Source organism: Apteryx mantelli, chromosome 1, assembly GCF_036417845.1.
Source record: "Apteryx mantelli isolate bAptMan1 chromosome 1, bAptMan1.hap1, whole genome shotgun sequence".
NCBI classification, from domain to species: Eukaryota; Metazoa; Chordata; class Aves; order Apterygiformes; family Apterygidae; genus Apteryx; species Apteryx mantelli.
In genome coordinates, this window is record NC_089978.1 from 47,458,809 (window position 1) to 47,478,973 (window position 20,165).

General features: G+C 40.6%; 1 protein-coding gene across 2 annotated transcripts in view; it reads right to left on the reverse strand.

Annotated features, from left to right (window-relative positions):
- Nucleotides 1-20,165, reverse strand: part of TBC1D4 (TBC1 domain family member 4) — a 104,813-nt gene that overhangs the window by 30,333 nt on the left and 54,315 nt on the right. The window contains exons 2-10 of one of the 2 annotated variants that reach the window (XM_067292770.1): nt 17,148-17,750; nt 15,681-15,770; nt 11,869-11,973; nt 9,443-9,575; nt 7,439-7,530; nt 6,470-6,580; nt 5,753-5,872; nt 2,066-2,140; nt 815-1,041 (exon numbers count right to left, since the gene is read on the reverse strand). In XM_067292770.1, coding sequence (XP_067148871.1) covers nt 815-1,041; nt 2,066-2,140; nt 5,753-5,872; nt 6,470-6,580; nt 7,439-7,530; nt 9,443-9,575; nt 11,869-11,973; nt 15,681-15,770; nt 17,148-17,513 — 1,319 coding nt within the window. In that variant the 5' untranslated portion in view covers nt 17,514-17,750. The remainder of the gene's footprint in view (nt 1-814; nt 1,042-2,065; nt 2,141-5,752; nt 5,873-6,469; nt 6,581-7,438; nt 7,531-9,442; nt 9,576-11,868; nt 11,974-15,680; nt 15,771-17,147; nt 17,751-20,165) is intronic. The other variant, XM_067292778.1, reaches the window with a different exon arrangement.

Genomic DNA, 20,165 nt, shown 5'->3' on the forward strand with positions numbered 1-20,165 from the left:
GAGTCATGTATTGCAACAGCTGAGTAGTCTGGAGAAGGTGCTTCTCCAGCACAAAAGAATCGGCTCATGTGGGCCTGAATCCTGGAGAAATTTTGAAGTTTGCACGGTCATTTACTGGAGATGGGAAGGAGGGATGCAGAGAAAGCAGTACCTCCAAGGAGGTCCAAAACGATCCGTGAGGACCTCTTCTGACCAAGCACAAGAACTCTGCTTGGCTCTCGAAGGACCAACATCCCACACGAATTAGCTGGAGAGTCTCCAAAAGGGAAAGGGGAAAGAAGTTTTAGAGGGAAGCTCCTGAGAAAGGCAAACAGGTACGTCTCACAGTTCAGAGGAGGTGTTTAATCCTTCAAGCTGTTTTGTGAGACTCCTGCGTAGTTTTAATTCTGGACACTGTCTCAGGGAGCTCAACTAACACAGTGGCAGACACTTGAAGCTGTCAGTGCCTTTTTCATCCTGGCAGAAACTGCCAGGCTCCCATCTGTGCTGGTAAAAGCAGTGGGAATCTTCTCTCCCAAGTGCCTACCACAGTCAAAAGACTTAAACAATTTTTTGCAAATAAATAAGAGTGGAAGCAACATCCAGTCTGATGATCAACTTGCTAGATCGCTGCCATCTCTGAATCATGGATTCAGGGTTTAGCGAGCCACTGAAAAGCGCCAAACCGCTCGGACATGGGAAAACCCAGGCCACTGTGCAAACCGCTTATGGAGGGCACACAGGTGAGGCTCACGCACTGAAAACGGCTGATAACGCTTACTGCAGTGCCGCATGGCAGTGGGCAGGCAACGCATTTCTCGCGGGACTGACTCACCTCCCGGGCTCTATGCAGCTCTGGCGCAGCAGGGGGGCCTTGACGCTCTGCGACCTGCCGTTCTGGAAGGTTATCCGCCGCTTGGCGCTGGACGGCGGGTGGCTGAAGGTGTGCGCCCGCCTCCGGAACTGCGGCGAGTCCGAGTCCTCCTCGGGAAATGGCTGCCAGGCCGAGGACACGGGGGAAGCTGGCGGAGTAGCCGGAGGAGAATCCCCCGGCGAAGCGTCCTGCAAGGAAGTGCGAGAGCAATGAGGCCGGCCGGCCGCCCCGTGCCAGCCAGCGGCAAACGGAGCCACCCGTGGTACTGCTCATCGGGGCACCGGGGCCTCTCCCCCCGTCTTGGTCATGGCCTATTGTATGCTAATTATCAGTTGGGCCACCAAAACCTTTGACAGTTGACTCTAAAACAGCAGCGTCCTTTTAAAAAAAAAAAAAAAAAAAAAGAGGGAGAAATAAAAGTTTATATACAACGCAAACCACATAATAATTACTCTAAGCATCCTCTTGCTGCAAGCAGCATTCCAGCTACCGGGCTTCTGGCTCTCTCCGGAAAAATAAGGAATCGAAAAGATTAGGGAAACTGCTTTTTGCTAGTTTCCTTGACATATCATAAGCACGCTTCCTGTGCCGTCAAAGCGATATCCTGGAAGAGAGACCGTTATTGCACAGCCAGCGTATGAGTAACTGCAGCAGGAAAATCATAACCGAATCTTCGTCTCCGGGGAAAAGCCAGCAACCAACCCCTGCGCAAGGTAGGAGGAAAAAAAAAAAAAAAAAAAAAACACATTAAAAACAGGAAACAAAGAAAGTGAACAGAATGCTGTCTGCCCACCCCCCAGTAAAGCATCCCCAGCAGTGAGTTTTAGGTCAAAACTGACTTCCCTAAAGCAACTATTACTTACAAAAAAAGGATTCGTCACCTTCAGAGCATTTCAGTTGGGATACGCTCATTTTTAATTACTGCAGAGCAGCAAGGCAGAAGCTGACCAGAAATTGCCTGCTTTTATAAAAGCAAGGGAAGTGTAGAAAAAACAGACTGGTAATCAAACAATAGATTAAAGCTAAAGCTCCAAGTCAACATATATTTCAGCTTTCCTACACTCTCCACCCCCCAGTGGAAACTCTTATTTGAGTTTTGCAAATCTGTGTGCTTTGCGCTACTTCCTTCAAATTGAAGCGAAGTGCCATGTTTATGCTTCGTTAACAGCAGCGCATCGAAACGTGCCGATTGCGAGCAAGTTCTTCACGTACTTTGTCGGAGGCCAGGCTGTTACAGCGCTCGAAGCTGTCCACACTTCCCAGACGGCCTCGCATTCTGTTGGCTCCCTGCAAGAAAAAGTGAGTAATTGAATCCGGGCTTCTTTCCCCCCTGTCTGAAGGTTAAGCAAAGATGGCAGCAGCTGTGCAGGTGAACAGAGGATGGCTCGGACACGTGACACACCAGACCACAGATAACGGGACAAGTGCCAGCTCAAGACGTTACTGCTTTTCTTCTCTCCTCCAAGGGTTTTAACCCTACAATTCTGTTTCCTGAAGCAACTGAGTATTCCTTAATCCATGTGATGCAAAGTAGCTTAGCTGGCTTCAAGGGCCAAGTTCAAAAAGCTCCAGACTTCAGCACTGTGCATGCAAGGCAACTAACGGATGCACTCAGCATACTTTACCCCCGTACCTAGGCATTTCAGACAAATAAAGACCACCTAGGCAAGGGTAGCAAAAGCACTAAAACTGGGGCCAGTGCTCTCTGGCTGCAAATCCAGCCACGTAAAGTTAGAGTTGAAGAGGCTTACTGGTGTCTAACAGCAGAGTGCCAAGGCAGAATTGCTAGAAGTCAGTGACAACATCTGGCTTCCCTGAAGGAGGAGACAGAGCAGCAATACCTTTGACTACCTTCTACCCCTAACTTTTACTCCCATGAAACATGGGTGACAATCTGTGCTGTTGGACACTTCCAAACACTGAAGTAAGTTACTTCCAGCACTTAAACAGGAGGAAAAAAAAAAGTCTGGGTTTTAGGAAAACTATAGACAGACAGAGCACAGTAGCTCTTCTTGGTATGCTTGCAGCTACAGGGGAAGTTTTGTCAACATTAGCAATATTTATTTAGCCTGCTTTTCCTGGTAGGGTTTATTTTCATTCCCAAGGTTTTGAATGCCCCTTCTGTGCATTACCCCATCTAAGCTTTCTACCCAGGAATACTCTGCCTGAAGCATCTCTTCACTGACCCTCACAATAAAACAAGAGCAAAGGATAACTTGGAAGTTTCTCACTAGATTTAAAAACACTCAGTGTTGTACTTTTGGCATCCTAAGAAGGGCTTTTTGGTTCAGAAATCAAACAACAACAACGTTAGTATGGCACAGGCTGGAATAAATCTGCTCATGAGGTCAAAGAGAGGTTATATTTATTTTTCTGAGGTACACAGCTAGGAAGCCACAGGCTGTTTTCAGTTCAAACCTAGCAAAAATAAGATCAGTCCAGCAAAACAAACAAGTGAAAAAGTGACATTCCTTTGTGAGTTGCTCTAAATAAAGTCAAAGCACAGAACCCAGCAGGTTTCCCTGTAGAAAGTAGTCAGCAGTAACTCACTCAGGTAGCTTAAAATGGGACTTGATGCCATTTATCCAGCTAAGAAGCCATTCACTTAAAGTGTCCCTAGACAACCAGTTACTGCATGCTTATTTCTAATTTTGCTAAGACTGAGGTTGCATAGGTCTCCCCACAACATTGACCAATTCTTACTTTTTTTTTTTTTAACTTAAATCTTTGCATCTACAATAAGATTATGAATGACACTTTTACAGAAAAATTATTTTCTTTCCTGGTCTCTTTATTACTAACTATATCTTAAAATAAAGATGATAAATCATGCACAGTTAGCATTCCATTACATTAATACCATGTGACTTGCAGCTGGTTTAAGGGAAAACAACCCCATACCAGTAGGTATTTGGTGCCTAAATACCTTTACAAATTAACCACAATCCAGGGGGTTGTTATAATAGTAGTCTGATGCAGAATAAGAACTATTGAACCTTTTGCTGTGTAACATGTGTATGCACACATCATACACACAGTAGGCACACAGACACTGTATAGAAAGTCATTGTATATACCAACTTCAAGTCTAAATAAATAGGGGTTGATCTGAACTGTAAATTATTTTTCTATTTCTTGTACTGTACAACCTTTAAAGGCATCTGCAAGGATGAAACCCTATGTGCATCATGATTCATGATTCCTTGCAACATGTTGCTGTCCCTGACCTCTTGCAGTTACAAGCAAAAGATGAGACAACCTTCACAGGAGCAAGTCCACTTGGTCCACAGGCAAACCCCAAGTGGCCCTAACGCAGGCTCAGGTGCCCACTCCCGCTAAACCTAAACCATGGGCTGTAAGTAGCTCCATGTACTATAACACGCAGCACATCACAGCAGTCCTGCTGAGAAGGAATGTGCTATATCAAAACCAACAACAGATAAGTGATACCCCCTTCCGAGAGGCTTCAATTTAGGCACGGCATTTGTTTAAATGATTTTTTTCCTTTACATGACCCGAGTACTAATATGTTCGTATATGGCATGCTGCTTTACTGGGTTATTCCCAGTGATGCACGTCTGTGCCACAGTCACTGCAGAGTTAGTGCCCCACTGTCAGCGCTAGATCACTTTCCAGTCACATGTCCTTTAGACATAGAAAATAAATCAGACTCAGCACAGGCATGACTGTAGCTGTCACCATTTGATGATATTTTAGGCTGCTGAAACTATCCAGATCTTGGAGCATCATCACTCCCTTTATGCGCTCTCCCCATACTCTGACAAAGTTCCCAGGGTATAAAACTTTGAATACAGCATAGGTCAGATTTGACCAGGCAAGTTTTAATGCTTAGCTTCAGTCCCAGGTCAAGCCCATGCTTCAGTGCAAGTAGTTCTACAGATTCTCCCTGGCAAATAGTGCTTTGCCTCCTTTATAAGGAGCATCTGTGGCATCTCAAGTTTGCAGGTTACTTTATGACATGCCCATTTAAGCTGCAGGCAAGCGGACAAACTTAGGCTTTGATTTAGCAAGGTACTTTAAGATTACTAGCAGAAGGAACTTAACTTCACTGCTCCAAACTATATTTAGACTGTGTCATCCAGTATTACAGCTCAGTGCAGTTTATCTATATACCGGATCCCAGGCACTCAGCCTTCTTCAGTTACTCCTTGATATGCCTCTTCTCTGCTCTCAGGACTCTCCCTACTTACTGAACAGGGGACACCAAGCGAAACCTACACTTAAGACTTCTTTTTGAAAGGATAATAAATATAGAGAGTTCCAAAGCATGTTCCAGTGGTTATCTGCAATTCCATGTTGCACCAGGCTAGCAGCACTGAACTGAGGAAGAATTCATTTTAAAAATACAGATAGATCGACAGACAGATAGATAGACTTTCTGTACAAGAATCATTTTGCTACTACTTCCCAAAGACTCTTAGTGGCCAACGTGAGTTTTTTAGCTACGAGATGTAAGGTGTTACTCCTCAGAACAGAAAAAATCTCCAGCATAATTTATGCAGGGACATTCATTCAAGCTTTCAAAACAAGATAATGTATCCCTTTATGAGATCATACAGCAGTTCTGACTAAAAAAAATTATTTTAAAGCAACACATCTGATAACACTCAGCTAATTTGCTTGCCACCTACAATGAATGCTTATTTTTCAGAAAGTTGCCTTTTCCCTCTGTGTATGTAGCTTATCATAAACTTTCCAGCACAGCTAAGTCACAGTCAACCCAGCCAGAACCCTCAGATTTCACGACAGGGATTTAACTTCATCAAGTATTTATTAGACTTAGGCCAAAAAAAAAAAAAAAAAAAAAAAATCAATCTGATAGGACTTTACTGTCAAGGCTATCTGGGAGAGCTGCTGACAATAAGTTGTTAATCTTACCCTTGAGAAGATATTTTCCAGAGAGCTAGTCAAGGATTTCTTGGCCTTGTTTTTCAGAATGTCAAGTTTAAACCTGCCACCACTGGTAGTGCTCTCTGGAATTGCACTGTTAGAAGCAGTCTGTTGAAATAAGGCAAGGACACAATTCAGCTTTGGCAATTCTTTTCGCAATTGCAGACCTCCAAAGACTAAACTGAACCAAGTTACATAATAAACAACATACCCTTGGCCTTTATTTAAAAAAAAGAAAAAAGTTAAAAGAACATTCCACCCCTAAGGACTAACTTAGGAAAAAAATATCAATTAAACAATACTGTTATCTGTTCCATTCACTAGATAAATTTGTGGTTTAGACTGAAGCGGTGCCCTCTTGGCCCCTATTTTCCCTTAAATGACTGTTAGGGAGTGGGGAATCAGAGAGGGAAGGAAAGGATAGAAGACGTATTCCTCACACTGTAAGGCAATTTGGACCTCAAAAAAATCAAAATAAGTTGTTGGCTTTTTTCCCCTCCTCCCTTCCCACCCAAACTTAAAGAATTGAGCACGCCACAGTAAAGCAAACCAAATCACTTCTCTTCCAGTCCTCGCTCCATAACAACACCCAGCCTCAGCTCCCCCCTCCCCGCTGAACTCTGGCATTGGCCCTGCTCCTATTCAAGGTCCCACTTGAATAGCGCGGGGGAGGAGGGAGAGGCACACTACAAAATTAAGCTTTACCGGCAGTGCTTCGCCAATGTGAACATGCGTTTTCTGCTTAGCCTCACAGAGCTGGCGGAGATGCAAGATCACAAGTTCGTTTTCTTCCTGGTCATTTTCAGGCTTCATTTTCTGTTAGCACCAGCAAAGAAAAGGGAAAAAAAAAAAAGCTGTCTTCTGAGTCATGATTTGCTTAGTTTCACTTCCACATATTCTTTGAAGTTAATGTATTGATACTCCAGATGTCAGTGCCCTGTTAGTAAATTAAATTACACTGTCGTTTGTGTGCCTTCATATTCTTGGGCTAAACAGACCAGACCTGTCCATTTGGAGAATGTTGCAGGCCTTGGAGGACAGGGAACCTCATGACTGCACATTTTCTTTTCAAAGGTCATCTGCCCTTGTCTAGGCTTACAAGTGGAATAAAGAGTGCACAAAAAACACACAGGCATCTGCTTTTCCAGGCAGATGGAGAAGAAAGTAGCCTTTGGAAGCCTAAACTAGTTCATGTTTACTTTAAGCAACCTAGGTGATCATGAGCATGGTTTTATACTATATGCTTTATCCTTTAAGTACGCTTAAGTACACTAAGAGTCTTGCCTTGGAGTACAAGTCGAAACAGAGCTGCTGCAAATGCCAACCGCCTCCAGACACCCTGTGTGTCTCACCTGTGCTCAACTCATCCTCACAACATCACTTTTACATAAAGAAGTATATTTACAGATGAAGAATCAAACTCAGAAAAAAAAAAAACTTCGCATACAGGCACAAAAGTTCCAACAGAGCTGGAAACCAAAACTTTTCTGATACCAGCATACCGCAGATCATGTTAGGCTGGAGTAGAGTATTTTAGGCTGATGTTTGGCAGAACAATAGTAAATTCTAGACCAACTACATGGCAACACAGTCAAGCAGTCAAATGAAGAAATGTTTAGTCCATTTTAAACATGCTCTATTTCAAATCTGAGACAACAACTTCTAACTTATTACCTGAACACGTTCAAAAATGTCTGCTTGCTCATTATCAGTTAGTGACGACAAGTGTCTCTGAATTACAAGTTTGGCTCTTGGTGGATAGAGTCCTGAGAAGAAAAGAGAAGAGAAGATAAAAGCCTCTGGAGTCCCAAATGATCTCCCAAAACACTTCGGGGGGGGGGGGGGGGGGAAGGGGGGGAAAGGGGGGGAGAGATATGAGAAGATATAAACTTGTATTTGAGTTCATACTGTTTGATGTTTGGCAGCTGCATAGCCAGCGATGTGATACACATGATACAAGAAACTTGAGATTTTGCTAAACCATGCAGTTTTGTCTCATTTCATGGGCAGTAAAAATAGAACAAGGCGCAGCTAAGCCACAGGTTCTCATGTAAAAGATTGTGCTCTCTACCCCACTGACGTTTGCCATCCGAGCACTGAGAGACCACTGCGATGGGAGCCCAACATTGATGCGGGTAGGGGAGGAAGAGGGGAGCGGAGCAGGGAAATAGCTGGAAAGATATTCCGTGTACAAGGTACTCAGAAGTCTTTGAGGGCTTTTAATCAAAACGTTTAGATGGATTTTCACACAAGGAAAGGAGAGGGTATAGGTCATACTGCAGAACTGAACTCTTCAAAAGCAAGAGCAGCACAAATGCCATAGAAACAGAGGAAAGAATTTTTGCTCTTTGTCAAGTCCCACATTTGCTTGCAAACCTTCTTTTAAGAAGTTAAAAAAAACCCTGGGGGAAAACTAAAACCCCCAAGTCAGGTGAAAAAACATTTTTGCAGCCAAGGTAGGTATCATTCATAGAAAATTGCAACCAGAACAGATAAAGACTGTCAAAAGTTATAAAGCTCTGGATTTAATTATAGGAATCTTGTAGACATTAAACAAAGCAGAATGACAAAATAAATAAATAAATAAGCGGCACTACAGTAAGTATTTCAGTCACTAAGCACAAAGTTTAAGAAATTACCATTTTTGTACTCAATTTGTTATTTTAGAAGAGATCTTTTGATACTGGATGCTTATACCAGGCTTGCAAGTATCCTTATTCAAGATACTTACACTGTCACATACAGCAACCTCTATAGTTTTCCACTGAGAGAAGAATTTCAGGTTAAGCTTTATGATTGCTGAATATCTGCTGCTAAACCCAGCAGATACCACTCACTACCTAACAGAATTTCACTCCACCAAGAATTTTTACTTTGCTTTTCTTCCACCAGAGGCAGATAAGCAGCAGTAATGACTTTTAATCAATGGGAAAGCAGGCAACTTACAGTACCACCAGGCCGGAAGAGACAAGACCATGGTAACATATTTGCTTGTTTGCATACAACACTTTGCAAGGAGGCAAATCAGAATGACTGTAAAAATAGGATCCTGATACAAGGTAGGATTAAAAACAAACTAGTAAGACATTTTGTATGTGTCCTGGCATACTGCACTTCCACAGAAACCAAAAATGGTTGTGTGTGCACATATTTCAAGTCGGGGAATTGCCTTGACTTTCTTTATTAGATATTAATCTCCTATCTTAATTATTTATTCCCTGTAACAGAACTAGGTTTTGAAGCGCATACAAAAATGAACAAAAAGAAAGAAAAAAATCCCACATAGGAAAGAATAAACACATGAGAAGGCAAGACCCTTTCTGATCACTACAGTCTTTTTATGACCCATTTTGAAATAATGAATTTTCAGAGAAATAAGAGGAAAAGCATTTGGTTTTTTGTTCCGTTTAACACTTGAGAGGCATGATGATGAAAGAATAAGTATTTACAATACAAGCTATACTATATTTAGTTACAATATCATTACTGCAATCACCTCCACTTGATTGCAGTGAGTAGAAAGAGATGATAACAATTTCTTATTGGGCCTCTTTTCCCTCTGTTCTTACATCTCATTATCCAAAAGCATATGGAAGGCATAAATAAAATTAACAGATGCAACGAGATTCTTCTAGAATAAGCCAACAAACTCATTTAGAAAATAGACTCAGCTGTTACCTTCAATTCTTTCGCACAGTTTATGCAATGAATGCATAGGGCAGGCCTCGCACAGTTTGACCTGCGTCTTGGCATTTTGCAAAGCCGCAGCAGTGCTAAAGGCCTGTTTCAGGGTAAGCATTATCTCATCAACCTAAGGGGGAACAGAGAAAAGACAGTATATAAACAGAAATGGATGCCATATGCATCAAATCAGATTTGCAAATCACATCATAGCCAAGTGCTTTATAACCAAAAAACCTGTTGCTGTCTGCAAGAAGATACAGTTGTCTGCTGGTGAAGAGATCTAGGATCTATTCCCAGCTTTCTGTCAATTTCCTAAAAGGCAGTGGTTTGTTAACAGGACTTAAGCATTGGTGTTCTCTGAAATGTCCAACTCCAAATGTTTATAGAGGTTCTAGCCATGCACAGAATTTCAAAAGGTAAATGGAAATATGAGAATGGAAGAGAGATGTTAGTATTTAGAAGGGCCTAGATATCTAGCTCCTGTTGCATCTGTTGTATCTGGATGCTTAGGCACCTAAATACATCTAGAAACTTATCTGTCAGTACACTTGAAAAGAGCTCTATAGCTGTATACTAAGTTTCCACTACTAGTAAAATGATAATAAATCACAATTTTAGAGAGCAGTTTATCATTTACCCTTTGTGCCAGGATCTCAGACTACGCAGCCAAGTTTCAAGTGTTAAACTGCAAACACATCTTTGGCCTGAAGGAAAGTTTTCTGAGATGCTGCATTTCCACAGTCTCTGCTGAAATAAGAGTTGTATGGATGCTCACAGCCTTTAAGTTCAGTCAGAGAGTGCAATTTTGAATTTCTAACTGCAGCTACTCAAGCTTACTGGGCAAGTAACCTTTTCCAGTAGCTGCAAGCAAGCTTTTTAGCTGACTAAATAAAGAACGTTCATTTCTTTAAGTTCTTCTTGTAAACTGCATATGTTACTTCCATTGTACTGTTTTAGCACAAATCATCATAGGTCCATCCCGCTGCAGACAGGAGCTTCACAGAGCAATTCACTTTTCTCAGGATCAAAAATCTCGCAGAGCGGCTACCGGCTTCACTGTAACCAACACCACATCTGTAAGCACTGCCTGCCTGCCTTGCCGGCTACCACTACCACAAACACAGGGACACTATGTTCGCACACACCACCACTGGAAAAGCTCAGCTTTTGTGCAAGAAAGATCAGAGATGTTGGGGGTTTCTCCTTACTTATTCAAATACGCTCCCCAGCTTTATGCACAAAGCACTTGGAGTTTCACCGTCTGTATTTTAAGGGAATACAATGCTTATCAAAAGCTGTTTACCCATGTCTTTGTATTATCTTGGAAAGAAGGAAAGAGCTTGAAGACCAATTTTGAACAGAAAAGAATATTGCACTTCAGAAGCAGGTTTTGGCTTTCTTATAAGCAGGCTGAAGAAAGCTGAAATATTTAAGACTAAAAACATGCAGTCTAACATTCAAAATATACAGATTATTCTGAGGGCCTGGCAGTTACAAGAAAAAGGCACCTGCATGTGGAAGTCTGAATAAGTTCGTATCTTGATATTTTACAGTTTGTTTGTTTATTTTTAAATAAATCTTTTAAACACTACTAGAAGTTCCTGGGTTTTCTCCCCCCTTTTAGAAAGAGGACAAGCCATTGAACTACGAATATCCCTGTTGCAATATAGACTTATATGTTTTTTAGAGTAAATTAGCGTGATGTTTCTCAAACGGAAGATACACCACACATTGCTGGGTATATGGATACTGACTACCCTGAAATCATGAGAATTGTAGTACAGACTGTAGCTAGGTTCAGTGTAAATATACACAAGACTATTAAGACAGCCTAGCTGGCAGCAGAGAACCCAAAAAGCGTTAGGTTTTACAGCTCTGCCCTGCCACAATCGAACTGCCGTTAGCATCCAAGTAATTGCATACAAAATCAGCTCAGGAACACTTGTTTCCTCTTGCAGTGTGGACATACCCACACATTTAGTATTTCAGTATTAGAATACATAAAGTGATTGATAAATTTTTGGTTTGTATATATACCACATTTTAAGTGTCTTTGAATTACATTATCCATGGCCAGATTTATCAATAGGTAAGCTGTAACATTTTCTGTTAGTACAAAGATTCAACTGATCTCATAAAAAGCTCCCTTTTCCTCCTCATTTAGATGTAAGTGCAGATCCTCAGCTAGCGTAGGACACCAAGGGCTATTAACTGCTTGAAGTTTTACTGACATAAATCTATTCATTCTCGAGTTGGCTACCAAATTAACAAATGTTTTCAGCCAGCTAGAGAGATGATTTCTAAGTTTAGATGAAAAAGAGTTAGTAGTTATTAGCACAGAATAATGCAGATTTTTAGGATTTAGGAAATGCTTTAGTCATCCTCTGATGGAAAGGTTATGATCATTTGTAATTACTTACCAGAGATTCACTTGCGCACTGGAACACATAGCAAACATACTGGCTTAATCCAGGTTCAACAGATTCCCGACAAATGAAGCCAAAGTGATCAACATGTTTTATACCCTGAAAGAGTTTAAAGAGCATTAATAGACTATTTTATAAACATGTTAAGTTTCCAATTTGATCCTGGAAATAGTTACCAGACTCCCAACACTTGCCAACAGAAAAATTTGAGATACTATAAGCATATAGCTTAGAGATACTATAGAGATACTATATAAGCATATAAGCATATCTTCCTAATGATCTCTTATCCAACCCCAAGGTTATCCTTTAAACTGCTTTTTATATTAAAAAGTTATACAGAACTCTTACACAATCAAAACAAAAAATTATATAGCAATATATCTGAGCCTGAATTTCTTCCACTAGAATAACTGGATTTTCAGGGAAGCCAACAAAACAGTCCTAGGTTGTATCTGGAATTGCCCCTCTGTAGTGAAAGCATCGATGTGATGAGCACACACTAAAACATGGGATTGGGATAGCATCAAAGCAGTGACACACCTTCTCTTTCCTGTAACACAGGTTTGAACTACAAAAAAAGAGCAGGGGATGAGTGGTGACATGTGGGGGAGGACACCAAAACTGAATCCTTAAATAAATTTTTGATTATGGCACTGACATTGAATTACATACCAGAGGTTTCAAGACTTGCTACACGTTACTACTGATATTTTATTTCAAGATCCTAGTCTAACTGCTTGACAGGGAATGTTGCCTTGCTAAAATCAGCAGTGAGAAGATCAAAGAGACCTGCTTCCAAAGAGGCACTATATTCCTAGTCTCAATTCATGGAACATGACTCACTATTGTTAAAGCTTTTGCCAAAGTTTTTATCATCTAAATATGGCAATAGCAGATTCTCTCCAAAAGAAAGCCTGAACCCTCAAGTTCAAGTACAACAGAAAGCAGAACAGTTGCTTGGATCCATCTCCAAAAAAAACACCTATATCATAAAAAGATGGGAGGAGATGAATCAACTTACTTGTGCCTTCAGAAAACACTCTAGACAAAACCAGTAACACATTACGTGACAGACTGAACATACTGTCACTACTGCCAGTAGTTTTTAAAACTAAAAACTGAATTCCAAAGTTACATTTGTGCTACTGGAAGAGCAAAACTTGACACAAGTGCAAACAGAGACCATCTAAGATGGCACATATGCCATTATTTTACCATAATCCACACCAATACTGCCTTAAATGAAACCATTTTCCTGTGACACCTGAAGTCTCCAAAAGCATAAAATGGAAAAGAACGATGTATACGTATGTTGATTTATATAACAGTGAAGTGTTGCCCTCTATTTTGTGATTAAAGTGTATTTACTCAGTGTGAATCAGTAAGATGCCAGTTCCCTCACTGCTGACAGTGCCTGAACAAGTCTACTGCTGTCTGATTTCTCATTTCTGCGAAGGAGAGCATGTGTGGCGGAGGTGGAAATGACACTCATGCCACCGAAGCCATAAATAGCACAGCGCGTTTTTCCATTAACAGCAGTTCCATCAGTTTTCTTTAACAGGGTGGCTTGACCTGTCATAACAAAAGAACATGCGACTTTGTTGTTCTGCTACCTGAAGGTCAGCAAGGCTTCAACAAGAAAACTTCTACAGCTGCCTGTCACCTGAGCTTAGACAGCATGCACAGAGCTTTATCACCACTTACACTTGCTGCTTAGTCAATTATGTGAAGCACAGATAATGAATTGAATGCAGCAGATCAATCGTACTCAAGCTATAGAATAGAAATACCTTTATCAGACAGACTAAAAGAATCCAGAACACAAGCTCAAGAGAATGTCTCTTTTTCATCATTTTTAAAGCTCAGAAGACCAAACATTCCTAAGCTGCAGTCTCACAGTACGCAGTAAATCACTTCTCTATAAATCCACAAAGAAGCCCTGTGGCTAGCATTGAGCTCTTTAAAAGAAATACTGATGAGCCTTATGCAACCAAATCCTTAGTCTTGAAAAAATTAGAGTTTCATTTGTATTGAACATAGAGGGGAAAAAAAAAAAAAGATTTTTCTAAAGTATCTGTTGCATTAAGAAAAAACAAGAAAATGCAGTATTGTTAGTGCCTGTTCAAGTCATTCAAGCATACAAAATAACAAGTTTTGCTCCAAATGAGACTGAAGAGGTGAAGAACAGGACAAAGCCCAACACGCAGCATCACCTGATATTATTCACTGCATGCAATTATTTTTCTGAAGGAAAGCCAGGCCTCAAAGGACTGCTTTGGTCTTGTTTTGGTCTTTAAAGTCATCACCAGTAGCAGAACAAAGATTATCCCACCTTAGGGCTGTTTTGTTTGACTATTACCAGTATTTTCACAGAACTTGTGAGCCCAGTATGTAAAGCTTATGTGTCACTTTTTTTCAGCTCAATACATGCACAGCAGGGGAGAAGATCCAAGCCATCTGCAAATTTAGCTTTTCATACCATTGCTTTAAGATCTTTGCCAACCTTTGATCTTTATTTATTATAATGCTGTTAATACATCATTGTTTGATTATACTGCCCCATTCTAAAAGGCACGTGCCTTTTTCTCCCTCTATCAGCAGCAGTAAGAATTATAGTTTAGCAGTACACTTTACTGGAGTGCCTGGACCTACAGTGGGTCGCTCCAGACTCCACTTGAGTTACAAGCACTGACCAGTTCTTAATTTGTATTAGCATTTGTAGTACAGTCATGCAAGAGCAGATTTGTTATTAGTATTAAAAATGAAAGCACTTAGGGACGGAATCCTGGTTTAGGGCCTGCCAGGAAGTGTACTTTAAACTAAAAAAAAAATGTTTAAGGTGGCCTGAAGTTATGCATGTGAACAGGGAATGGAAGAGGGAAATGAAACAAGACCTCAGAACAGAAAGTGCCAGAAGTAAGAACAGCTGCAAGATAGATAGTAGTATCCCTCAGCCTAGACATTTCACTTTATAAGACGTATTTATCTACAGAAGATAGCTAGGTTCATCTATCGCCATATTCTACAGAAGAAATGATGGAGGTGAACTGCTCTCTGTCTGGAGGGCTGATCCGATGCTCTCAGTCCAGAGGCTTTCAGGAGTTCAACTGCTCAGAGACAGCGTTCTCAGAGCATCCTAAATGGGGATTACTTCCAAAATTAAATTCAATGATCTCCCAAAGCAAAAGAGCTTACACTTTCCTTTCCGACCAATGATCAAAGCTGTCACTACTGCAACTCCAGCTTGTTATTTTGTGCCCATCTTTTCTGCATTTAAGCTCTGTGGGAATGACATCACGTTATTTGTGCCGTACCTACTTGCAAGTGCTACCAGACAAGTGTCATAAAAATCCCTGATCTGAATGACAGCCTATCAATATTTTAAAAGCAAACCACTACTTCAAGTCTGCTGTAACTGTTCATGAATCAACCACACTTTAACATACAATTTATTCAGCTGTAGTCCCCAAAAAAGTCATGAAGATATTTTTGTGTCAGACTTCACAATGGATGTGTATATACACATTTATCACAAACACTCAAAATCACCTTTTTTAAATTAAGTAGCAAATGGGTTAAAGCAACAGACTATTTTCATTTATGGGAATTTAGCCAGAGAGGATAAACTGTTTAAAAAAAAATGGCCTTGGAAACCAAAAAAAGAAAAACAGCACAGAATACTGAAAAAGAACTCTAGATTTCTTTTTTTCTGCTGCCTATAAGCTAGCAAGGCAGCCCACCTAAAGAACAAATTGATCCCTTCTTTTCTGATGATCTGCATGTTGCTTCTTATTAATGCTTACCTGAGAACACGAGGAGATATCTTTAAAATTCTTTTCAAGCACAACAGATTTGGTGTCTGGACTGATGAGGTTAACTTCAAACCTTCCAACCTTGAAAAGAAATGAAAATTGGAAAATCTAGTTTGTGATCATCACAGTGCTAATGACAACAAAAAAACATCGAAGTCTAGCCTTTTCTTGTTCACATTCTAACACCTTCAGCATAACAGCTTACTCAGCAGGAATAAGGGTGCCATAATCTAGCTTGCATTGAGTTAAAGATATTTCAGCAAGAACAACATTCACAATTCACCGGGAAAGAGATTTTAGAAGAGGACTTTCTTTTTTCCCTTTAAGTTATTTTGATCCAAAGATCCCATTTTTAACAGATACTACTTAAACCCTTAGTGGAGGAACAGTGTGGGTAAATTACAAGCTACAATAAAAAACAGCAAAATTACATAATTCATGAATAGTTTTCTCTTCTCACAGATTAACTGAGAGTTGACCTTAAGGTGATACCTTTAGTTTTCATAATAATTCTGACTGAAAAAGAGTATGTCATGCAAGGAGTCATCTCTTAGCTTTTCCAAGCTGCTTCTCAAGTGTGTGAACTTACTCCATGGAGCTTGAGGAGTTTTTCGGCTAAATCCTTTTTACTAGCTACTAAGGATAGCTGTGGCTTTCTAAAGGAGAATGCACTCCCCCACTTCAGTCCAGCATTTCCCCAAAAGAATAAAATGCAAGACTGATCTTTAAAGCAAATGGAAAGACAAAACCCAAGCATTTAGCTCCCTGTTATTTTAAGAACCAAAGATTTTTCCTTTTATGGGTCACCTCCTTTAAGTGCCCTTTTGTTTTCTCAATACTAGCTGTGAAGACATCAAATGCAGTTGAGAAGAGGGAAGGAAGAACTGTGAGGTCTGATGGAAGAAGCCTTCATAGCAAGTAGAAACATTTGAGAGTTTGCAGACAGATTATTCATTTGGGAAAGGCAAGTTTAACAGTGGTACAAGTTATCATAAAGGGGCTGGCTCAAATATAAGGCTGTGAAATTAGTAACTTATTTCTAAATGCATAGAAAGGAAGATTTGTTCACAACGAAAGCCTCACCGGATTACCCGTTTGAAAAAAATATCCACTACTTTCAGCTAGCTCCTGCATCTCACAAATAGAGACACACCAAATTCACACACAAAATACACAATTCTTTCCCTAGAAACTGCTCCTGTTGTCAAAGTGTAATTCTTTTCTCTTTTAAGTTCACCTAAGCTCATGATCTGAGCTGACTTCCTTAAGCAAGTCCAGCTACTTGTGCTCCAATCATTTATGAACAGATGCATCAATATTCACAACAGGTCATGAAATCAAACTGAATCCTACTACTTATCTTACAAAACTTGTCTCCATTTCAAAATGCACAGGGGAAGATATGGCACAAAACCAAGTTCTGCTTGCATTCATGAGCTTGCCAGTCCTAGCACACACCTGAAACAACATTGTCCTGTTCTTCTCCGAATCTGATGGCTGAACATGACTAGGTGCACTGGCGTGCCTTCTGCGTGGCTGTATTTTCAGGTTTGTGTCATGAACCCTTCTTTGCATAACTGCAGTGACGCTGCTGCATCGGGAGCGAAATTCCTGCTGCTCATCAAAGCCAGAGTCCTCTAAGATTCGCTCTGGAAAGGAGCTGCGAGCACTGGCCAGGTTGGTCAAGTTGGTCTGGCTGCCAGCTGTAAACATCCCAGGCTGCACCGTGGTGGTATTTGGGCCATCGGGCTCCTCAAAGGGGCTATCTGATGGAGAAGCTGGCACATCTCCTTCGCACAAGGGTAAGTCCAAACTCGACTCCATATTGCGCTGCTCGCTTAATAGTTTCAGGCGTTGGCGCTCATGAAGGCTGAATTTCTCAATACAATCATCAATGAGAGTGGAGGGAGCTTTCTTGTGAGCCACTGTCACCTTTCCACAGTACAAGACCTCAAATTTTTGAGAGTTATAGAAGGCATCTTCACTATCCTTACTTGGCTTGGCATCTTCTTTCAGTGCCGCTTTGGAGACTTGTCGTATGCTGCTGATGACATCAGGAACCTAAAAGACAGTTTAAAAAGTCTCTTTAGCAGCCACAAACAAAATACTGCGGACAGTGATATGCCAAACCTCTGCAGTGTAAATATTTACACAACTTACTTTTCAGTAGAGTGCTACCAGCTTTTTGGCTGACAATATAAGACTAGTAGTTTCTAAATTCTGTATAGACAGTTTCTGAAGTGTGAGGAAAAAAAAAAAAAAAACCTGTTTCTAATATTTTCTACTGGAACATGTTTCAGAACATAAGGTTTTAAATGACTAGAGTGATCAGCTGAAAGTCTACTGACAAATGTTTGCACTTGCTTGTTCTTGTACCAACACACTTTTCTGTAACCTTCTTCCCACATCAGTGTTTCTCTCTGACGTATTGTGTATGGGCTTTTTTTTTTTTTTTTTTTGCTTTTATTTTGCAGAGCCAGATATTCCACTCTTAGGACTGTTGTGGAAACAGACTTCCATGAATGAAAAGAGCCAAATAATCCCTGCTAATTTCAACCAATAATTTTTGAATACAGGCAGCGAGGGGAATGGAAGCTTTACAGAAGTAACGTACAATTGCATTAGTTCTCCTCTATCACCCACTACAAAAACCTCACCCACTCCATCCTAAGACACAGCTTACTCTTGGGTCACACTTCCTTGCTGTCTCAGTCATCCGACACCTGAGAAGCACACCCAAATCTCTCCTCTTCTCCATCGTTCTTACCTACAGATCCCTACTATACTCTGCAAGGCCAAATTGCACATCTCTATAGTTGCAACTGCCAAATTCAGCCCTGTATCACCCAGTCCTTCAAGGTCACCTGGTTCTTCCTCCATGATATCCCAGTCACCTTGGAAGATGTCTGCCTTCAATTTCAGTGTATTTAATAAGCAAGCTCCTCTGTCATCCTGTCTTCACTAAAGAAAAATCAAAATTCACCCAACTCTACTAGCTGCAGATTGGGGCGATTCTAGTTCCTCCTTCAGCACCACCCACTTCTGCTTAACTCAGTCTTTCCCACTTCAGTTCTCATCACCTTTGGTAAGATGAGAATGACATCGTTTCACATGCATTTGCAAAGTTACTAGTTACAGCGAGATCAAGAGAGGCTACTTAGCCTACCCTCATCACTAAAGAAATCAATTCTCAATGTCAAGCTAATCCAATGTATCACTGAATACCGCACATTGTATTCTATACAGCTTCCCACCACAGCTATAATATCTGCTAATTTGCTCCAAAATTTTTTTTCTAAAAAATGTAACTCTGAAGTCACAGCCTAGTATATAATCCACGCTCCCTGCAGTATCTCTTTTTTCCAGTCACATCAGATACCATCTGAAACTTGCTAATTCAGCAGTGATCTCAGATACGAATACTTTTGCAAGTAATGGTGCAAAATTACTTTGTCTAACTCCCCTCCCCCATTATGCACTCCTTCCCGGGCAGGCATTCAGCTCAAAGGTGCTTCCACTTCATTGGCTGCAAGATGAAGTTCAATTACCCTAAAATCTACTTACCGTTTAGCTTTTGTCCCTTAGAGACATCATCATTTCAGTTTTAAATGACTGTATTTAATCCTCGCTCATTTTCACTAACAGGCTACCCTACACAGCCCAAGGGGTGCACCACCCCACAACCACACCAGCTCAGCTGGACATGGAAAATTCTCCCTTTCCCCATGCTGCTTCATCTTTCAAGATAGAGCTTTCTTCACTGATCATTCCTCCTCATTTTTTTCTACAGGCTGTGCTTAAAGAAGCTCTAGAGTTTAAAAACCCTAGCTTTCTACTTCAGCAGCTTTCACTAGCTACCTGTCTTTTAATTAAATTTCCCCTTTCCAAATCCAGAACCTGTTACAGGACAGTTTCACTTATTTTCCTCTACATAGTGACAAATGAGAATTCTTTTCAAGACATTTAAATTCTACAATGCAATCAACAGCTTAAACTACATCAGCCATTGATTCAGCAATTTGGATTTTTAAAAAATGTACTGAAAAATCACTTCTGCAATAACTGGGTCCTGTCACTTGCTAATAATTTCTGAGATACAGAGTGGAGAAAAGAACTTCTTAAGTCTTTCAAAGAATTCCTAATAGTCTCCTAACACATCCTATCCCTCTTACCCTGCCAGTGAACGTCCAGATACATTGGGTATTAGAAGAGACTTCCAACTCTATCACAGTAGGATTTCCAGCCCCATGCCCTCTCAAAAATTTCCCACACACATACAGACACACATATGCATACAGTTTTACGTAATTACAAGTCTATTAAAAGAAACTCAAAATGTTACCCTACCACCTTGCTATTTATTGCTTGGTTTAGTTTTCACCTTTTTAGATCATACATATTATTCAATTACTGGTATTTGAGTCACAGTTACTATTTCACAATGCCTGCTACCTCTGTAGCTTCTGCTTCTACCTA